At 38.1% G+C, this 18,896-nt stretch overlaps 7 protein-coding genes across 7 annotated transcripts; 3 read left to right on the plus strand and 4 right to left on the minus strand.

Moving 5' to 3' along the window:
- Positions 1–271: 271 nt before the first annotated feature.
- Positions 272–799, minus strand: atp7 (F1-FO ATP synthase subunit D; the record flags this gene model as incomplete). The annotated part of the gene is made up of 1 exon (XM_056181380.1): positions 272–799. The coding sequence occupies one exon, from the start codon at positions 797–799 to the stop codon at positions 272–274; it is 528 nt and encodes a 175-aa protein (XP_056038142.1).
- Positions 800–1,478: 679 nt separating this feature from the next.
- oxs1 (oxidative stress transcription coactivator/ribosome recycling protein Oxs1) lies at positions 1,479–2,132 on the minus strand (the record flags this gene model as incomplete). The annotated part of the gene is made up of 1 exon (XM_056181381.1): positions 1,479–2,132. The coding sequence occupies one exon, from the start codon at positions 2,130–2,132 to the stop codon at positions 1,479–1,481; it is 654 nt and encodes a 217-aa protein (XP_056037963.1).
- A 1,296-nt stretch (positions 2,133–3,428) lies between these two features.
- muk1 (GEF Muk1) lies at positions 3,429–4,706 on the plus strand (the record flags this gene model as incomplete). The annotated part of the gene is made up of 2 exons (XM_056181382.1): positions 3,429–3,814; positions 3,887–4,706. 2 exons carry the CDS (start codon positions 3,429–3,431, stop codon positions 4,704–4,706), a joined length of 1,206 nt encoding a protein of 401 aa, XP_056038236.1.
- Positions 4,707–4,967: 261 nt separating this feature from the next.
- On the plus strand, positions 4,968–10,841 carry dbl8 (ATP-dependent RNA helicase Dbl8; the record flags this gene model as incomplete). Its single annotated transcript, XM_056181383.1, has 1 exon — positions 4,968–10,841. One exon carries the CDS (start codon positions 4,968–4,970, stop codon positions 10,839–10,841), a length of 5,874 nt encoding a protein of 1,957 aa, XP_056038235.1.
- Positions 10,842–11,288: 447 nt separating this feature from the next.
- Positions 11,289–12,563, plus strand: tri1 (triman, ribonuclease involved in priRNA formation Tri1; the record flags this gene model as incomplete). Its single annotated transcript, XM_056181384.1, has 1 exon — positions 11,289–12,563. The coding sequence occupies one exon, from the start codon at positions 11,289–11,291 to the stop codon at positions 12,561–12,563; it is 1,275 nt and encodes a 424-aa protein (XP_056038468.1).
- An 86-nt stretch (positions 12,564–12,649) lies between these two features.
- On the minus strand, positions 12,650–14,026 carry gas2 (cell wall 1,3-beta-glucanosyltransferase Gas2; the record flags this gene model as incomplete). The annotated part of the gene is made up of 1 exon (XM_056181385.1): positions 12,650–14,026. The coding sequence occupies one exon, from the start codon at positions 14,024–14,026 to the stop codon at positions 12,650–12,652; it is 1,377 nt and encodes a 458-aa protein (XP_056038467.1).
- A 1,019-nt stretch (positions 14,027–15,045) lies between these two features.
- pom152 (nucleoporin, transmembrane ring glycoprotein subunit Pom152) lies at positions 15,046–18,780 on the minus strand (the record flags this gene model as incomplete). Its single annotated transcript, XM_056181386.1, has 1 exon — positions 15,046–18,780. One exon carries the CDS (start codon positions 18,778–18,780, stop codon positions 15,046–15,048), a length of 3,735 nt encoding a protein of 1,244 aa, XP_056038232.1.
- Positions 18,781–18,896: the final 116 nt, after the last annotated feature.

An 18,896-nucleotide genomic window follows, 5' to 3' on the forward strand; every position in this document is an offset into this window, starting at 1 on the left:
GAAACTTACGAAGTACAAGCTTATAGGAAGTTTCACTAACCTTAAGCTACGTACATTCCTATATAATGACGATCAGGTTTTGATATATTTCATTGACTCTTTAAGATTAGCTTAGCGTGCTTGCTCATAGTTGAAACAAACTATAACAAAGAGGACTGTAAAAGGAACGATCACGCGCTAATTTACAAATCAGGAAGTAATGAATACCTGACTGTTTAGCAAGAGCTTGTCTGGGTCGACAAAGACCTATGAGATGAGTAATATAGCGAATTTACATAATACTCAAATCGCCGAACTTTTCGCGGTAACCAGGAACAACCCATTTACCCTTTGTGACCATAGTTTCGACAATCTTTTCAACTTCAGGGACAGCAGTCTTCATATCTTCGATAGTAATTTCACTGGTAGGACGAGCTTGTTCAATGTTCTTCAAAGTAGTGCTCAAGCTTCCTAATTCATTCTTGACCATCTCAACGTTCTTTTTGGCACTACCGACAGCCTTGCCTTCAAAAGCGTTAATTGCCTTCAACTGAGAATCTAAATTAATCTTTACTGGCTTGAAAGATGTCACAGAAGACTCAATACGGTTTACGATTTCTTGGTTCTTCAGCACTTGACGGTAAGAAGCAAAGTCGACGGTTGTAAGTTGTTCCTTCAAAGTGCCAAGTCTTGCAGCAGCTTGGGCATGACGAGAACGGAAGTTGACAAGGGTAGAAGCAGTACTAGCGTCCAATTTCAACTTACTAGGGATGGCTGCCCAATCCACAGCTTTAACAGCAGAACTAACAGATTTAGACATTGCGAATTTGTAAAGCTAAAACAATTAAGCAAAATACAGTGTTTTTCAAAAGGTCAACGAGCCGAAGACACAAACTGCAGACTACTTATGAGAGAGGGGGAGAGAGTAAGTTACCGTTGTGTGAAGCACGTCTCTTCTTAAGAGTCGAACTAGGATTCCATAACATGAGCAATAAAAAATATATGCGTACAAAACATAATACTTGAAAGAGAATTAATATATTTTGATTATTTTTCAATTCATGAAAAACCCATAAAAGCAGCTTTCTTCACAGCTTTATTATAACAATATTATAGGATGCTACCCTAGTTTATAATTACAAAGAGGCAAGCAAAATTTCAGAAATTTCAGGATCTAAGAAAAAGTAGGTTCATCTTTCATTTCATTCTTTAGTGATGAATGAATTATTCGAAACTGTCGAGATTGCTGAGAAAGCCATCCCGGCACCTTTTCGGCTTGCTTATTTTCATAGATTTTGTACTATGGTAGATACATTTCAAAATCGTACAGCACAATGTATGTATATATAGAATAGATTAAATGATTTAATATTTCAAAAAAGTTACATACAAACAATATGTTAAGATTCCATTTCATTTCAGTTCTCCATTATGACTGAAAATCATATACACAAAAGCAAACGCAAAAAGTATTACAATTTATTCTCGAAGACGAGCCTCTAGCTCAGCCTTACGAGCAGCGCGAAGACTCTTAATGTCGTCTTGTTTAGCGTTGTAGCCAACATTGAGCTATAAAAAGGCGTCAGAGTAAAGTTATGATTATGAGATGCTTTACTTACCTTGTTGAAAGGGTTGTTGGGATGCTTTTGGAACTCTTTATACATGATATCTTCATATTGGTTAAGCCTAAGACCAGGGCTTTCCTTACGAAGTTCAGGAAGTCGTGATTCTTTATATTCGTTCAACGCAGGCTTGAAGCGGCGTTCAGGATGGCGATCGATTTTATCCTTTGGGCCAGAGTCTAAATTAAGTAAATCCAACGCCTCATCAACGTTGCGAGCGCTATACGAGGCGGGCTGAGCAGGTTCCTCCAGAAAAGCATCCAAAGATAAATCTTTACCAGCACCGGCCTTTTTACCTTTCCCACCTTTCGATGGCAGGCTAGCCAGTTCCTCTTGCTCGAGACGAGCACGCTCTGCTTTTTTCTGGGCCGCCTGTCGTCGTTTTTCCTCTTCTTGCTCCTTCTTATTATTACCCTTTGCTCCTTTCGACCATCTTTCACTTTCTTCGACTTCCTTCTTCTTCGCTTCAATTTCGTCTTTTCTACCTTTGGCAGCTTCGGCCTTTTCTGATCTCTTCTTAGGATTTCCCATATTTCGTGATATGTGAAAAAGCTCAACTATGCGATCCGGCAGATGGAAGCTTTTGAGATCTGATAAAAATCTGATTTTGAAGCCAACATTATTCAAAGCAATTAACAGAAACGATTTAAAAAATCCGAATTGTTTTATTTTTATTTTTATGTATATGTATATATACTTTTTCTTTTGCAATTTGTCTGCCTTGCCTTCAAAGACCTGACCTTACTCCAGCAAGAGACTTTACGAGAAATAATCGTCAGAGTGAAATAAGCTTATGAGAATTTTTGCGTTGCCTTTCAAGCCCTTTATGGGACGAATGAAATGGATGGCCCATGAATGACCACTAAAATTCCCATGAAAAAGACATTTAACAAAAAATTGACCTAAAATTGGGAATCTCCTGGGGTTCTTGAACTTCTCCCCAGAAAAGTTCTTTTTCAAAGAACCCAACACGAGGTAACATATTGGAGTACAATATCGTTCTATTACAGATTACGACGATGCATATTATTTTACAAGATTGAATGGATCGAGTAATATGATATTTGGAATTAGAAAAGTCATTATCATTTCTCTTTATGGAATTACGAAGGATGGAAAGGAAGAAGGAAATTATTTTTCGAAAGTTACTAGCCGAGGCAAACAAATCGTTTGGTTGATTAACGAAACAGGATTCAAGACCGAAGATTTATCACTCGGTTTCTCGTCTCGTCTTTTAATATGCGAATTCATGAATTCACATACTGATCATCAAATGCAGTAAAGTCTACTTTGTATGAAGATATGAATAGACGTTTTCCTTGATGCCTTCTTTGTCATTTATTTACATCAACTTTATAATGTAAAATAGCGATACCGCGTTGAGGATTCCTTGAATTCTTTGGCCATATAACATCTCAAACATTGAAAACTCAAAAAAATCCGTTTTCAGTTTCATTTTTATGAAAATACTGCTACATTGAATAAAAATTCTGAAGGATTCCATCGGTATTAAGTACTTTTTGTCAATCCCGACTCTTGTACTTCGTTTCGAGTTCCCTGTAGTCTGAACTCGAAAACTTGCATAGTTCTTACGATAGAAACTTCCAGCAGCTTAGTTCATCTCCTCGAACTTTCTTTTCATTCATTCAGGATTTTTTCAATACCGGCTAACTCAAATATCTACCTTGCTTATCGATTACTTACAGCTTGGGTCTATTGGTTTCTACTTCTCCTGCTTCCAGTGTCGGGTCCTTTTGATTGTAATTGTATACACCCAGATATATATGTCAAGTATCCCATTCTTAATACGGTGATCTCATTCGCAGTATGAGTTTTCTCAACTCTTGGAGAGCGTCGAAATATACAATCAAGCAGAAGCCAGACGACGTTGAACTTCCGGAAAGTGCTTCTGTGCTTCCTGCAACTGTACAATTTTTCGTAAAAGAATTTATTTCGTCTCTTGTAAGCCCCGTTCATCCCCAACTATTATCTCCTGATGATTTAACAAACACCTTTTACAATTTTTACAAAAAAACAGATGAATTCATGCTTTCAACTCTAATTCCCAATCCTGAATCCCCAAGCCATGATGTGCCTTTACTTTCCCCCGAGGAAATGGAAACCCAGAAAATGGCAAAGCAGCATCTTGTAAAGCAAAAAGATGAATGGATGAATATCATTGAAGGTATTGTATGTGAATCTTTATATGACAGGTAAGCTATCTACTTTTTTTTTTTTTTTTTTTTTTTTTTTTTGCTTTGTTTTTCATTCTAATGTGTATCTAGGCTTTTTTGTTTAAGCACAAGCACCGATGAAAATAAAGATGACCTTCTCAAGAAGTTTGCCTGTTCAGATGAAAAAAATGGTTTGTTGGACTGTCTTTCCATCGAAGAGGAGGTCAAAAAACGTCTTGAAAACATCGCAGAAACTTTTTTTACTCTCAATAGACTGAAAACTCCTTTGCTAAAACTGAATGTTTTTATGAATGTTAACGAGAAAATTGTGGAGGCCTCTAATTTACCAAAAGAAGAAATGAATGCTGATAATTTATTAAACCTTACTATCTTTTGCATTTTATCATTTCAAGGTTCACAGTTGTTGTCTCATTTGAATTTTGTCTTGCGTTTTCGAAACCCAGACTACTTGACGGGAGAACAAAAATATTGTCTTACAACATTTGAAGCTGCACTTTCTTTTGTTCTTCGGGCTTGTCCAAATCTGCTGACGCACTGTCCCATGCAGCCAGCGGACGATCCTCTTTCATTAGAGGCGTCTACCAAGGAAGAGCTTCCGTCTTCCGAAAATGCTGTGTCAGACCTCGAAGCAAATAACGAGCAACGATCTTCGCTTTCAAATCTACGCGGCTTGGGAGTAGCTCTCGAAAAGTCTTATCTGTCTTTTGTCAACAGAGTAGCCGGGCATGCTCTTCGTAACTCTACTTTGTCGACAGACAATGTCGTTTCTGTTGATGATCCACCTCTTGAACGGTTTCTTACTATGCCAGACGCCTCTGAACTAAAACTTAACGAAATCAATATTCTACTTGCAGATTATAAACGTTTGGCTCGTCTACTTTTTGACAAACAAGCCGAAAATTCGACCTGATTTGCTCACGATTTTGGAAATGCTACAAAGTCATTGCGTAACGATTTTAATGTCCCCTTTAATCTTTTATAATTGTTTATAAACATTAAATTGTCTTTCTCTGCTTGTTTAATCTGTAATTCATGATTTGTTAGTTTTTCAAGTGGTTACCGTAGTCTAGTGTAATCCATAAAATTGTGTCGCATATATTATACTATGCCTTCGTTTTATTTACAAGTAAACTTCTTCATAAATTTATAATGCCCAAGTAGCATTGCGGCTATGGAGGATTCGAAACTCTTCCAAGAACTAGAACAATCAATTCAGGATAATCAGAATTCACCTTCATTTAAGGGCTCTAATAAAGTCCTTCATTTGGCTTTATCATATTTGAACGTTAAACGCCAAGATGCTCACTGGGTTTGTAATTCACGATCGAAGATTGCTGTACGAGAATGCTTTTTCCTGTTTTCTTTTCAGGATGAAAATGATTTTTTGACATGGTTCAAAAAGCATCTGGATGAACGCCTTCAAGCTTGCCCTTCCTGCATACTGAGCTATCACCATTTAGTTGATGAATTTAAGACTATATGCCTCAATATTTTTAATTTTGAGCCAGATACCCTTTCTATAGTCCTTGAGAAAATATTACAATGGGATGTTTCCAGGCTAACGAAGGTTTTGCAACGCATTCCAAAGGTTGATTCTAGCACCTCTTCGAAACCAATTTTATGCGCTTTTTATGAAATACTGTACAATGTCGAGTTTCTAAAAAATGAAACCCTTTTTGCGTTGTTTCGAAAGAGGTTTTTGGAGGCCGGATTTCTTCGATTATCTAAGAAGTTGGTCCCAGGGGTCGTCTACCTTTTATTTTCTGACGATGAGGCCTTGAGAAAATGGGCATTTGGTATTCTCAACGGTTCTGAAATTATCCCTGCAAATGAATTCTTAAATCTTCAAGCACCCTTCCTTGAGGAAATTCGTGCTATAATTAGCAATGCAGCAAATGAACGTTTTGTAAAGCGCTTCTTGAATGGGTTTTCAGCTCTATTAAATAATGTTTCGTCTGAATATTTCGACTCTTTGGGAAAACATGGATTTGAACCAATATCCTTTGTCTTACGCGGATTAAATAAAGCACCGTTGGGTCAATATTCGTCTTATGTAAATTGTTTGCATTTTTTATTAAAATGCTATAGAACCGTGTTTTGGCGAGCCTCTAATCTTGAACCTTCTCAACTTATAAACCTGGTTTTTGACAGCGAAGCTCATAAACATTGGTTGGAACAGATGATACAGGGAAATGAAGACTGCGAGAGCGAAATGTTGAACTGGACCATACCTTTTTTAAAATCTATCTCTTTAGAAAAGCATATGCCTAGCGTGCAAATACTGCTCGAGAAGTGTAATGTACCTCTGAACGAAGCCAAAGAACTCACGTATGCAAGTAATCCTCTGTTTAATTCTATTTGTGAAATTTATTCTTGGCTTTTCAATGAATACTTTGAGACTATTTCTCATTGCGAGGATTCACAAAAAGCATACGTAGAGTCCTTTCAATTAATTATATGCTCAAATTTTGATGTCTTTTTCTCTAATCTTAAAGATTATGTGAGTCCTTTTGAGCAACATTCATTTAGAAAGGCTTTCGAATATCGCCTAAATGTTGATGTTTATGCTTTACGACATACTTATCGAAATTACACTCAAAAGCGTAAAATAAGAAACTTAGACTTGAAATTTACTGAGAAATCTTTATCTGTCTTTTGGAAAAAGTTACTTTCTCTCCTCGTCGAGCGTAGTCATATTTTGGCTAATTCTATTTTGCGATCCATCTCCTCTATATATCTCATAGACAAGCTTGATTCGCCGGAAACCAATGATTATAGTAAAGCTGTAGATTCATTTTACCAGTTTTTGTCTAAAATGTTGATAATTATTCAACGTTGGAATCTTTCTTCTTTGAAATCTTTGTTGGATAATCCTTACAATTTTTCCGCCTTGCTAGGATTTCTTTTTTCTCCAATTTCTGATATTTCAAATAATGCTTGGACTATAGTGAATTTAATTTCTGTTGCTGAGAACACGAGCGATGCTATAGACAAGTTATTAAAACATCGATTTTCCGATTCACTTCGAGCACTCTCAAATATCTATTCACAATGGATCAAATACAGGGATTTCAACAGCGTTAAGCGGCTTATTTATCAAGGAAAGATGTTCATAAATCGCCTTTTTCACCCTTTAAATGGTTTATTACATGGCAGTAGCATTTCGTTCAAGGATGAAGAAAATTGTAATGCTTTAAAAGCATATTGGGACAATTTATGGAAATTTTTTGCCCATTTCTTTATTGTTCTACCAAGCTGGCCGGTAAAGAAAGAAAAGGATGTTCTTGTTGATATAATGCATGTATCGTTAGACTGTTGCCAAATGCTTATAAAGAGCTTTAATCAAGTTTCTGAATTCATAAATGGCATTGATATTTCAGTGTCCCATTCCAAATCAGAAGCTAGCGACGATTCTAAGAAAGCCTTAGCTAATTCGATTTTAAATTCTCTTATTACACTTTCGTACTGGCTTAAGCTAAACGATTCCAATTTATTATCTTCAGTGGTTAGAATTATTTGTGGTATGCTGAAGTTATTTAATAATTTATCTCTGCCGATCAACCAAAATACTGTTGATATGATTCAAAAGTCATCTACAGCTGGGGATGGATCCACGATTCTTGCTTTATCTGAACGTGAAGATTTATTTCTTGCCATTTCACCTTATTTACCTGAGCATTTACAAACAAAACCTTTCCATTTGACTACAGAAGAAACATCAAATGTGGGAGAAGCGGCTTTAACCAGTCCAGATATTTATGTTATAGATGAAGAACCCAAACAACAGGAAATACCTTACTCGAAACTTCAACAAGCTCATACTAAACCTGTTCCTGCTAATGAAGACAAAGGAGCAGCAAATCATTTTACTCTTTCGTCAAAAATGTTGTCCAAGCTTGAAAAAAAGAAAGATACGACTGAACAGCCACAACTCGCTCGCCGAAATTATATTCAAAAGGTGGGGTCCAAACCTGCTAACTTAGGTATTGGTGATTTATCGGAGTTACAGTCACATAGAGCTTTGAACAAATTGGATGCTGTTGCTCCATTAAAGAAGCCAAATTTAGAACCTAAGAGGAACTTACAATTGACTTCAAACGATGCAGAATCTTCCGAATCTGAATCTGAATCCGAGTCAGATTCAGATTCAAATAATAAGGAGAACGAAAACGATGGACTATTCTCTTTAATGCGTGATGCTTCCAATCAGAATAAAACAAATGCTCCACGCCGCCAGGTACAGCTTTTAGATATAAATTCCTTGAAGACCAACAACGTTGTACATCCCGCACAACGTCATAGAGAAGCTCACCAAAGCATTTATACCTCTCGGCATCGTTTGTTTCCTGATATTCAAGGTTTTTACAGAATCCTACTAAGCTGGAACCCTCTGCTCAGTTCTGAAACAGCTGCGGATGAAAAAAATTTGAGTTGCCGGAGTATAGAAACTTCATACTCGTCTCCAGAAATCTATGAAAAAACTTTTATGCCTTTCTTATTCAACGAATGTTGGGCTCAAATTCGTGCAGCTATTGAAGAAAGCCAATATACACCTTTAGAATTGACATTGAATAGTCGTACCTCGGTTGATAATTTTGTTGAAATAGGTTTTACCTCTAGAACAATTACTGAGTTACAATATCTCAGTGATACTGACATATGCGTGTTATCCAAGTCAAAAAAACCTAGCTCGCCCGAAAAAAACGATACATCAACTCTTGCTAAAATACAGTCTTTGACAAGAAAAAAGGAATCAATTGATATTTTTGTTCGTGTTAATTCTGATGCAAAATCCCTTCAAGAAATGATTCCGGGTGCTAGGTTCTACTTACAGAAACTTTTTAGTGCCACAACCAGTCTGCGCGAATACTCTGCGCTAAAGTCACTTTCATATATTAGTCTTTCCAGAGATATCTTAAATGCCAACGTAATCAAATCCTTGGATGGCGCTGACAATGAAGGTTTAAAAAAAGTCATGAGTTCTTATGGTACTAATGAACCGCAAGCAAAAGCAATCAGCGCAGCTTCTAGTAGGGAAGGTTTTACGCTTGTACAAGGTCCTCCAGGCACAGGTAAAACAAAGACTATTTTAGGAATGATCGGTGCGATTTTGACTTCAAAAGGTCAGGGTTTACGATTTGCCGCCCCTGGGCAATTGAATCCTGTTCAACAAAAACAGAAAAATAGGGTTTTAATTTGCGCCCCTAGTAATGCTGCGATAGACGAAATTCTAATGCGATTAAAAGACGGTGTATACGATCATGAAGGAATAAAGTTTATGCCCAAAGTAATTCGGATAGGTTTCACAGAATCGATTAATGTTCATGCAAAGGAGTTTACATTAGAAGAACAGATGGCTAAACAAATGGAAATCACGAATCTAAAAAAGCATGAAGGATCTTCTGATTCTGGTGAGCTCAGAAAGAAACATGACGCTATTCTTTTGGAACGTAACAAGTTAAGGGAAAGTGTTGATTCAGTTCGCCAAGCTGGCAAGGATAGCTCCACACTGGAACTAAAACTTAGGGAAGTTACACGTCAAAAAAATGCCCTTGAACAAAGCTTGGATGAAATGCGCAACAGGCAGCAAAGTGCTAATAGGAGTATGGATGTAGCTAAAAAACAAATTCAACTTCAACTTCTTCAGGATGCTGACGTAGTTTGCGCGACTTTGTCTGCTAGTGGTCATGAAACATTGCTAAATGCTAACATAAGTTTCCCTACGGTAATAATAGACGAAGCTGCTCAAGCAGTTGAGCTTAGCTCGCTTATTCCTTTAAAATATGAATGCAAACGTTGCATTATGGTCGGTGATCCAAACCAATTACCACCAACTGTGCTCTCGAAATCTGCTTCAAAAAATGGCTATGATCAATCACTTTATGTTCGTATGTTTAAAAGGAACCCAAGTAATACTTATCTTTTAAGCATCCAATATCGAATGCACCCGGAAATCAGCAAATTTCCTAGCCATTACTTTTACCAATCGAAGCTAATTGATGGACCAAATATGGTTTCTGTTGCAGATCGACCTTGGCATCACGACGCTTTGTTTGGTGTTTATCGTTTCTTTAATGTGGTTAGCAGAGAGTCTATATCAAGATCTAAATCGTTGTACAACGCGGATGAAGCATCATTTGTCCTTTTATTATATGAGAAACTTTCACAAAACTTCATCAATATAGATTTTGAAGGAAAGATTGGTATCGTTACACCTTACCGAAGTCAAGTTCAAGAACTTCGCTACCAATTTCAAAAAAAATTTGGATCTGTCATTTTTAAATACCTTGACATACATACAGTAGATGGTTTTCAAGGACAAGAAAAAGACATTATTATTTTCTCTTGCGTCAGGAGCTCCATGGGGAATGGTATAGGTTTCTTGCAAGACGTACGACGTCTGAACGTTGCTTTGACTAGAGCAAGATCTTCATTGTACATTGTGGGTAGTACTGAACCTTTAATGCAGAATGAAGTTTTTCGCAACCTAATAGAGGACGCCAAAACAAGGAAGTGCTGGATGCGTGTTACGTTTGAACAGCTGTTGCATTGGAAATCCGATACAAGGAAGGCAAATTCAAAATCGATCAAGGAGCATAATAATGAGGGTGATGACTTAATTAGAGAGAAATCGGATAGCTTACCACGAAATGAGCGTTCGCCATCATTAACTCCTTATGCAGAACCGAAACAAGAGATTATTAACGCGCCCACTTCTTCAGGCTCAAATAATATTGCTAAAGACAAGGAACTAACTCGACGTCCGGGCAATGTAAAAAAACCAGATATGATTAACTCAATATTGCCCAAGGATCCGTCTAAGGAAAAGAAGGAAGATAAGAAGCAGAAAGGGACCGATGATTCAAGTATGCCGCAGAATAAACGTGAGCGCAGTTTTGGTGACCCGACTGATAGTAGAAAGCCAAAAAAGCCCAAAGGAGAGAAAAAGCAGGATGATGACCAAAAAACATCTAAAAAGTCGAAGAAACCAAAATCGAAGTTGGCTTTGGCGGCTATGGCCCGAGGTTTTCGTCCACCGACTTAGTTTGAAAGAAATTGATAATGTGCATGGTTCATCTCATAGTGGTGACTTGACTATTTTGCTTCCTGACTATCATGTTTACTCATTTGTATGCTAATTTCCTTTTTTTTTTTTGCTTTTTATTTAATTAGTTAATATAGAGTGATACAATCTTTGGGAACATGCTATCGGACCGGAACATAATAAATTTTATTAATAAATTATCTTAAAATTACTGATTTCTGGCTGTTACATGAAAGCGATCTGTATATTCCTTTTTTCAGGCCTATAGGAACGACTTCTTACACGAAGAGTACATCATTACCAAATCTATAAACATCTGGTAATATGTTTATATAGTAGGTTTGGACATTTATTAAAACATTAGCAATTACGTTAGCCGTTTAAAGTATTATCTTTTGTTTCTTACTTTGGCTTATGACACAGAAGCTCTTAAAAAACGATAATTGAATGGAGGTCAACGGTGATAATTTCGTGACAGAATTAAATATTTTACAAAATGAGGTTGAGGGTGCAGCTTATATTGCTATCGATTGTGAGTTTTCAGGGCTATTAGGCAAAACTAAGGATGACCAAGACTCACTAATGAATGAAGACCATACTTCGTTCATAAGACAGTTTGAGGGTCTTCGAGAAAGGGCTTTGAAATATGCAATTCTCCAGATAGGATTAACCTTCATTTCTTTTGCCAAGGATGGATCAGCTTCATGCACTCCGTACACGATTAACCTTACTCCTCTGACAGATACAAACCTGTTTTTTCGAAGAGATTATTGTATGGAAACATCAAGTTTGGCTTTTCTTCTGCGACATGGATTTGATTTTCAAAAGCAGCTTGACGGGGGTGTACGTTACCTATCTAAGAAAGAAGAATCATTTCTCTACCGAAAATTTAAAAATCAAATGCACACGAAATCAGAATTCATATCTCTCGATGCTACCGCAGAGTCGTTGGTGAGAGAAACCAAAGCTCAGATTGAAGAATGGCGTTCAAATTTAGACAGGGATGGCGCATGCGATTATTTAAACGTGGATACATCAAACCGTTATTATCAGAAAGTAATACACAATTTAGTTGAATCTCAATACGTCGGTCTCCAAAGCATATCGAAAAATAGTTTCATTCAAATTCGCATGTCTGAGTCTCGTAATTCACCACCTTTCAAACGTCAAATTCCTGACGCGGATTCAGTGGATCAAAAAAAAAGGACTATCTATGAAAAAAGAATTCAATTACTTGACGAGGCTGTTGGGTTTCGCAAGCTTTGGGATTACTTGCTTTCAAAGAGAAAGCGGATAATATGCCACAATGGTTTAGCTGATCTATTGTTTTTGTTTTCTATTTTCGAAGGAGATCTCCCAAAAACCTATAATGAATTTAAAAATGTACTTTACACTTCGTTTGAATCTGTATATGACACCAAAGTGCTGTATACAAAATCTCCACTTCTTCGGCATGTCATTGACAACGGCTCTTCTAATCTACAAGCTTTGGTCGAGAAAATACAAATCACTAGTACGAAAATTAGTCAACTTTGCTCTCGTGTGTCTTTACTAGATCGAGGCCCTTATAGCATTATGATGAATAGGAAAAATTCACATGAAGCAGGAAAGGATGCCTACGATACCGCTATAGCATTTCTGTACTACCTTAATTATACTCCTCATTCAGATATTGAAGGATGTAGCAACATTTTATTCCTTAATGGTCAATATCTAGTTTAAATGCAGCGTTAGAACGGTTAATATATATGAGTGAAAAACACCACCTTATGTGAATGTTTGAACGTAGTTCCACAGGTAAGATTGATCTAGGATAAGACGCCAATGCCACCCCAGCTGCAAGCATCATCTCCATGGTGCTTGGTGTAGGCGTCCAAAGCAAGACTTAGCTGTTGCTTACCAGTGCAACCAGTGAACTTTCCATAATGACCGTTATAAGAATCGCTGCTAATATCAGCGCAAGCTTCTTGGTCATAGTAGCACAATTCACCCAAGACTTGACCAATCTTAGAGCCTTCAGCTTCACCTTGCACAGAGCAGTGAAGGTTTTTGACAGCATCCTCACAGAAAGTGGCATTGGGAGTAACTGGGAAGGCCTCAGAAGTGACAGGCCAACTAGTCTCGTTTCTGGTAGGACATTCGGGAAGAGAGATATCTGTGGTATTATAAGAAAGTTTTGACACCTTTTCTGGATTGATACTAGCCCATTGTTTCTGTAGATTTTCAAAATCGGTGTTTTTTACACGCTCACCGTCGGAAGTTATGTTGACTAACCCATAGCCATTTACTTCTTCAGAGAACTCGTATACGATACCACCACTCCAAACGTCGGTCATGTTTTTGGAGTAAATTGTTTGAACTTCAGAGAAGACACGGGGGGAGATGATATTGCAGCCAAACTCAGAGAAGAAGATGGGAACAGTGATGTCTTGGAGTTCATTTGTACGAGCAGCGTAACCAGATTTATAAAAATCTGACTGACCACACCATTCATAATTATTGTAACCCAAAAAGTCAACCTCAGTAACATTGTCGTGAGGGGACTTGGTAGCGTTACAGGTTAAGTAAGCAGCGAGTTCATTACGAATACCAGGAATATCGGCACCGGCATAACCAACAGGAATGCTGCGATACTTTTTAGACTTAATGTAGGACTTCAAGTCACGGACGGCAGAGCGAACGTAAGCCGCAGAAGGCACATTGCTAGCATTATTGACAACCTCGTTACCGGCAAAGAAGCCAGCAGTGTTGTTGTATTTGGAAAAAACATCAACGACTTGTTTGTAGGCATCGTATCCAGTAGAGGTCCAAGTAGGATCTGTACGATCAATACCGGTAGAGGGGTTTGCGACGTCCAAAAAGACGTAGATGCTTTCATTCTTAAAAGCGTTCATACATTTATCGTGGTCTAAACTAGCGTTCACAGAGTATACGCGAATTGTATTTGCACCAAGAGAGCGAATCAATTGGGCGTCACCGCTGCAGTTCTTGTTGGCAGCATCGGCTAAAGGATCAACAATAGTAGTAGTGAACTCGGCATCCACTTTAGGTTGATAGGCGACACCTTTGATGTAAAATTGGGTATCGTTTTGAAAAAACTTTCTTCCCTTGACGGTCAAAGGCTCAAGGGCAAAGGCAGTTGACGAGGCCGTCAAGAGGGAAAGAGCTAAATGAAGGAAATGCATGATGATGAAGTTGGAAAACAGAATGAAATGAACCCAAGTAAGACGAATTGAGATAAATGAAAGAAAACAAGGAAACACACAAGGATATTATCTAGCGTTGAGTAGGTTCAAATGTCTAGAGTACGAAATGAGAAACAGATTGAACTTGCTGTAAGATTTTTTTTTTAAATACAATACAATGAAGATAAATAAAACGCAAAAGAGAGAGCAAAAGAGATGAAAAACAAAAGAAAGACAACAGGCACCGTTTTTGGTTTTGGTTCGCCGTTTCCTATGAGATGGATAATCTCTACCAATTTCAACGGCCTTGGTAGAATTTCTTTTTCTGGTGCCAAAGAGTAGGTTGTACTTGGCAACTTCGTTCCTTCCGTTTATATATATAGACGGCGGAAACTTCGGAACTCCGTAAAGGTCCCGACAATTCATGATGCCGTTACTTTCGGAAGGAACAATGAATTCATACTGCTTGAAGAACAATGACACTCAACACCCCCAAAAGACGTGTATGTTGGAGCTAAGTTGGGTCACAGATGAAGTGTAGCTTGGTAGGCCCGAGGCTTTCTTGTACACCTTCAAAGAGGATAAAGGAATGTAGTGGATTTTATATAAACTAGAAAATACTCTTTGACAGTTTTGTTTAGGTCTTCACGAGTTTCATGATCGGGTGTGTCGTAAATTGGGAACGAATTCACCAAGGAATCCACAGTTGTGCTTGATGGTTCCAGTACGAAACGATTATTGTTTATAGTTGTACTCTTTAATTTGCTTTATTTATTAAAATATATATTTATATTTATCTTTTTCTTTTTCTTTTTGTCTCTTTTCTGCTTCTTTGAAAAAAACTGAGCTTACATTGCAATTCATATTGCTAGCTTGTCATTAAAAAAGTAATCAGATCGAGGTTTTTATGTTAAGACACATAACAGAAATAAGAAAGTCCGATTTTTATTTCATTTCTATATCATAGTATATTACCATATCCCAAATCAAAGTTTCCCGAAAGGCAACTTTGCTTTTATTTATGTACTCAAGGGAGATGAATCACGAGGATAGCGACAATACTTGTCTTGGACGCTTAACACTGTATAGACACCTTCCGTTGAACTTAATACCTTATATTCATAATCATAAATTCCAGTGATTGTGTGCATTTCCAAAATTTTGCCAGGTCCTTTCCTTCCTATGGCTTTTCGACAGTATGTAAAAGAAAAGGGTGGCGTACCTGTAAAGTGGAACGAAATCTCCGCTTGATCGCCTTCATGAATGTTTTCAATCACCTCTCCACCGTCACTAACCTTTACTGTAGGAATGTCGTACACTCGATTTTGAATTGGGGGATCAAGCTCAGCGCGGCAAGGACTACCATGATCTGATATTGACTTCATGGTGACCAAACCAGGGAACTCGGCTATCCTTGTAAAAATGTGTTGGTTACTCTTTGCATGTTTTTTGTTGCCATTGAATTCATAATCAATTTCAAAGGGCGGCGCTCCTTGCAAAGCATAAGAAAGTCGATCGCCCACACAAAAGTATTCATGGGATTCTATCGGAACCATAGAAGCCTTTTCTGCAACACTAACCGTTACAATGGGATCTTCCTTGGGTATACTTGATTGACATCCATTGCCATCACGTACATGCAGTAAGCGCACTGTATGTTTTCCAAGTGTTAATTGATCCTTGGGAAATATAAACTTGTAAACCGGTCCATACACTTCATTCACTGTTATTTTATTCACAGCTCCCGTCATTTCGTTTTTTATTTCAAATCCCATAGCAAACGGCCCCTTTCCATTCAGCTTAACACCAATCTGTTGTTCTTCTAAATAGTTACTGTCCGAATGTATACAGAATGTGTAAAGCTTATTGGACTCCATAAACGAAGCCACCGGTAATTTATTCACCTTCTGGTGAATTATTAATTTGTGAGAACCCCATTCATCAACTGTACGTGCCTCCACTTTGTCGTACAGGGCATCCGACAGTCGAAGGAACTCATACTTATACGTACCAAAGTGTGATGTATCCGTCTTTAGTAAAACGCCATTTTGCATAGTAGATACTTCTGATCGTTGAGCCGAGTGGTGTCTGCCATTTTCATCAACAAGTGATTTTTCATACTCTAGAACATAAGGACTAGCTCCATTAAGCTCAATATCAAATGCACTACCCTCACCAGCACAAACAGGTTCCTGTTCGTAATGGTAGGCATGTGAGGTCTTCCAAGAAGCCTTCAAAGGCATAGACAAAGAAGGCTTAGGAAGCCACTCAACTTCATACGCTTGTAGAGGATTTTGAATAGAACCTGGGCAAGAGCTATCCCTAACGGAAACTAGCGAGTATGTTCCTGCTTTATTGACGTTAAGATGGCTATTGGGGTCATGGAAAACAGCTTGATAGCGAGTAGGTTTGCCATCGGGAGATACATGATCATATTCGATAAACCAAGGCTGTTCGCCAGCAAGTCGCAAAGGAATTGACAGCATGGAATTTTGCACAGACTCTAAACGATAGTTTCCATCAGAGGAATAAAACGTAGCAGTTGGCCTTTGTCTACGTACTTTTATTATCGTGTCAGCAGTATTCAAAGCCCGCTTACAACCATTCGCATCTTCAACGCTTACTAAGGTAATGGTGTATTGAGAACCATGGATAAGTGCTGGTGTCTCTATCATATACCGTTGATTTTTAGACTCAACAACTTGAATGCTTTCGCGTTTGTTATTTCTAAGAATTTCGTATTCAAGCTTCCATGGAGAAGAACCAACCAATGAGACGGGAATCTTTATAGTATCACCAATACAGCAGCTCTTTACTATCGAACTCATTTCTCCGTTTGTATTTTCTTCGAATGCGGCATCGGCCAAAGGGAAAACAGTTTGCTCTTTACTGTAAGCTGAGCCAGAAAGTTCTTTGTATCCGTAGTTGGCGTCTTCAACCCCTAAAATAACATATCGGTACTTTCCTGACCTCTTAGGAGTAAAGTTCAATTGATAGCGAGTGCGATCGGTCGTGATATATTGTATACGGGAGGCTTTATTGTCTTTGATCATCCGGTAAGCGACCTTAAAGGGAGGCGTGCCTTCAAACTCAAGATCGGCACGCGCACCTATAGAGCCGGCGCACTGATCCGATATTTCCTCGAAGCCAACATGTAGCTTGGTTTCTGGTGGTGTCACAACCAAGCACGTATTAGGCACTAAAACGTCTCCTGAGCAATATTTTGAAGAAACTCCAGAAAGCACATAAATGCCTGTTTCTTTAACTTTGACAGAAGGCGAATGAGGCTCTAGTTTATAAGTATCTTGAGAGTTGGGAGCAACTGTTAGATTTTGTGGGTCTAAACCTAAATCATATCGACCAAGTGAAACTTCCAAGTCGTCTGCTAAATTATAAGATGTAGCGATTGACAAAGAAACATCTTTTCCTGGAAAAAGATTGGCAGGATTTTCAAGTGAACATTCACGGAATTTGACCTCGGGTCTCTGATGAACTAAAACCTTGTAAGTGTGATCAGACAATTGGTCGGACTCATCTTCATTGTTGGAATATTTTGCAAAAAATTCTTCAACCGAAGGAAATACGTAAGTATTTCCAAAGACATCAGTGACATTTTCAATGGCATATAACCACTCCCCGTAAGTTTCTAACGGGGTGCCAATAGGAATTTGAACTTCAGAAGATTTCGCATACTGCATATCCAAACCTTTATAAAAGGCGATGTCTTTAGGATTGTTTGAAAGCATCAAAGGATGCAAACGATAATCCTTTGGAACAACGGAATCGATAAAGTAAGTGTTGGATCGCTTTCCGTCCCATGTTTTGTAGGAAAGCTTTAAGGGAGGTACACCAATTACGTCTAACTCGATCGAATCTTCGTCACCCACACATTTTTCATGAGTGTGGACACTAAATTTAGATGAGGTTAAAGCTGCTGAAGGGCAACTAACTACCACAGCTTCAGAGCGCACAACCCGAACACCCAAATTTGATTTATCGACCACTTTTTTAAGTTTATACAAACCACGTTTGTTAGCCTTAATATAAATAGTCTGTAAACGAGGATCTTTAGGATTTCGTATGCTTGTCGTGACAAGCTTTTTTAAAGCACGGCCAGAAAGCTCAGTTTCACTTTCTAAATCAGAGGAAAAGTCTCTATAGGAATACACGATTGATTTTGGGGTGGTTGAATTAAACTGAACCGCGAATTCCACAAAGTCATTTTTGCCATTTTCAGGTAAACAGAAATGTTGGTTATCAGGATTTAGCTTTGCAGTTCCCTCTGGAAGGATCTGTACAGTATACTGGCCTAAAATCCTTGAAGAGTTATGTAGCACAGACCTAGGATTGATTTTATGTTCTGCAATTGCGTATTCTTTTTCTTTCCAATATGGAAAAACAATACTTCCAAGAGTCACTACTCGTAAGCTTGATATGGAAATCAGCAACAGGTTGAGTGTAGCAAAAGCGACAATCTGCAAAATCGTCGTAGTGGGCTGAAACGAAAGCCAGGGTATACGGAAACGAGGTAAAATCTGCAAATATAAAGCGTCTATTAGTATCCATTTTACCAAGAAACTTGTCTTTGAACCCTCTAAATAACTACTAGTCCCTAACTTGAAAAGATCGTAAATTTTGTAAGCTTGAAGTGCTATGAGTACGCCAATGGCGTAGAATCGCTGACTAGGAGCATCAATTATTGATTCTGATACTAAAGGCCTTGGTCGTTCACGAGAACTGACGCGGGAGACCATAGCATACCTTGGGTGTAGGAAGGTGGTATTGGTGAGAAGGAAGATATCCCTCCGAGAACACCTTCACATTCCATCGACGCTTCAATTCAGTGAAGTTGTTATCCATTCTTGAATAA

This window comes from Schizosaccharomyces osmophilus, chromosome 2 (assembly GCF_027921745.1).
Source record: "Schizosaccharomyces osmophilus chromosome 2, complete sequence".
Taxonomy (NCBI): Eukaryota; Fungi; Ascomycota; class Schizosaccharomycetes; order Schizosaccharomycetales; family Schizosaccharomycetaceae; genus Schizosaccharomyces; species Schizosaccharomyces osmophilus.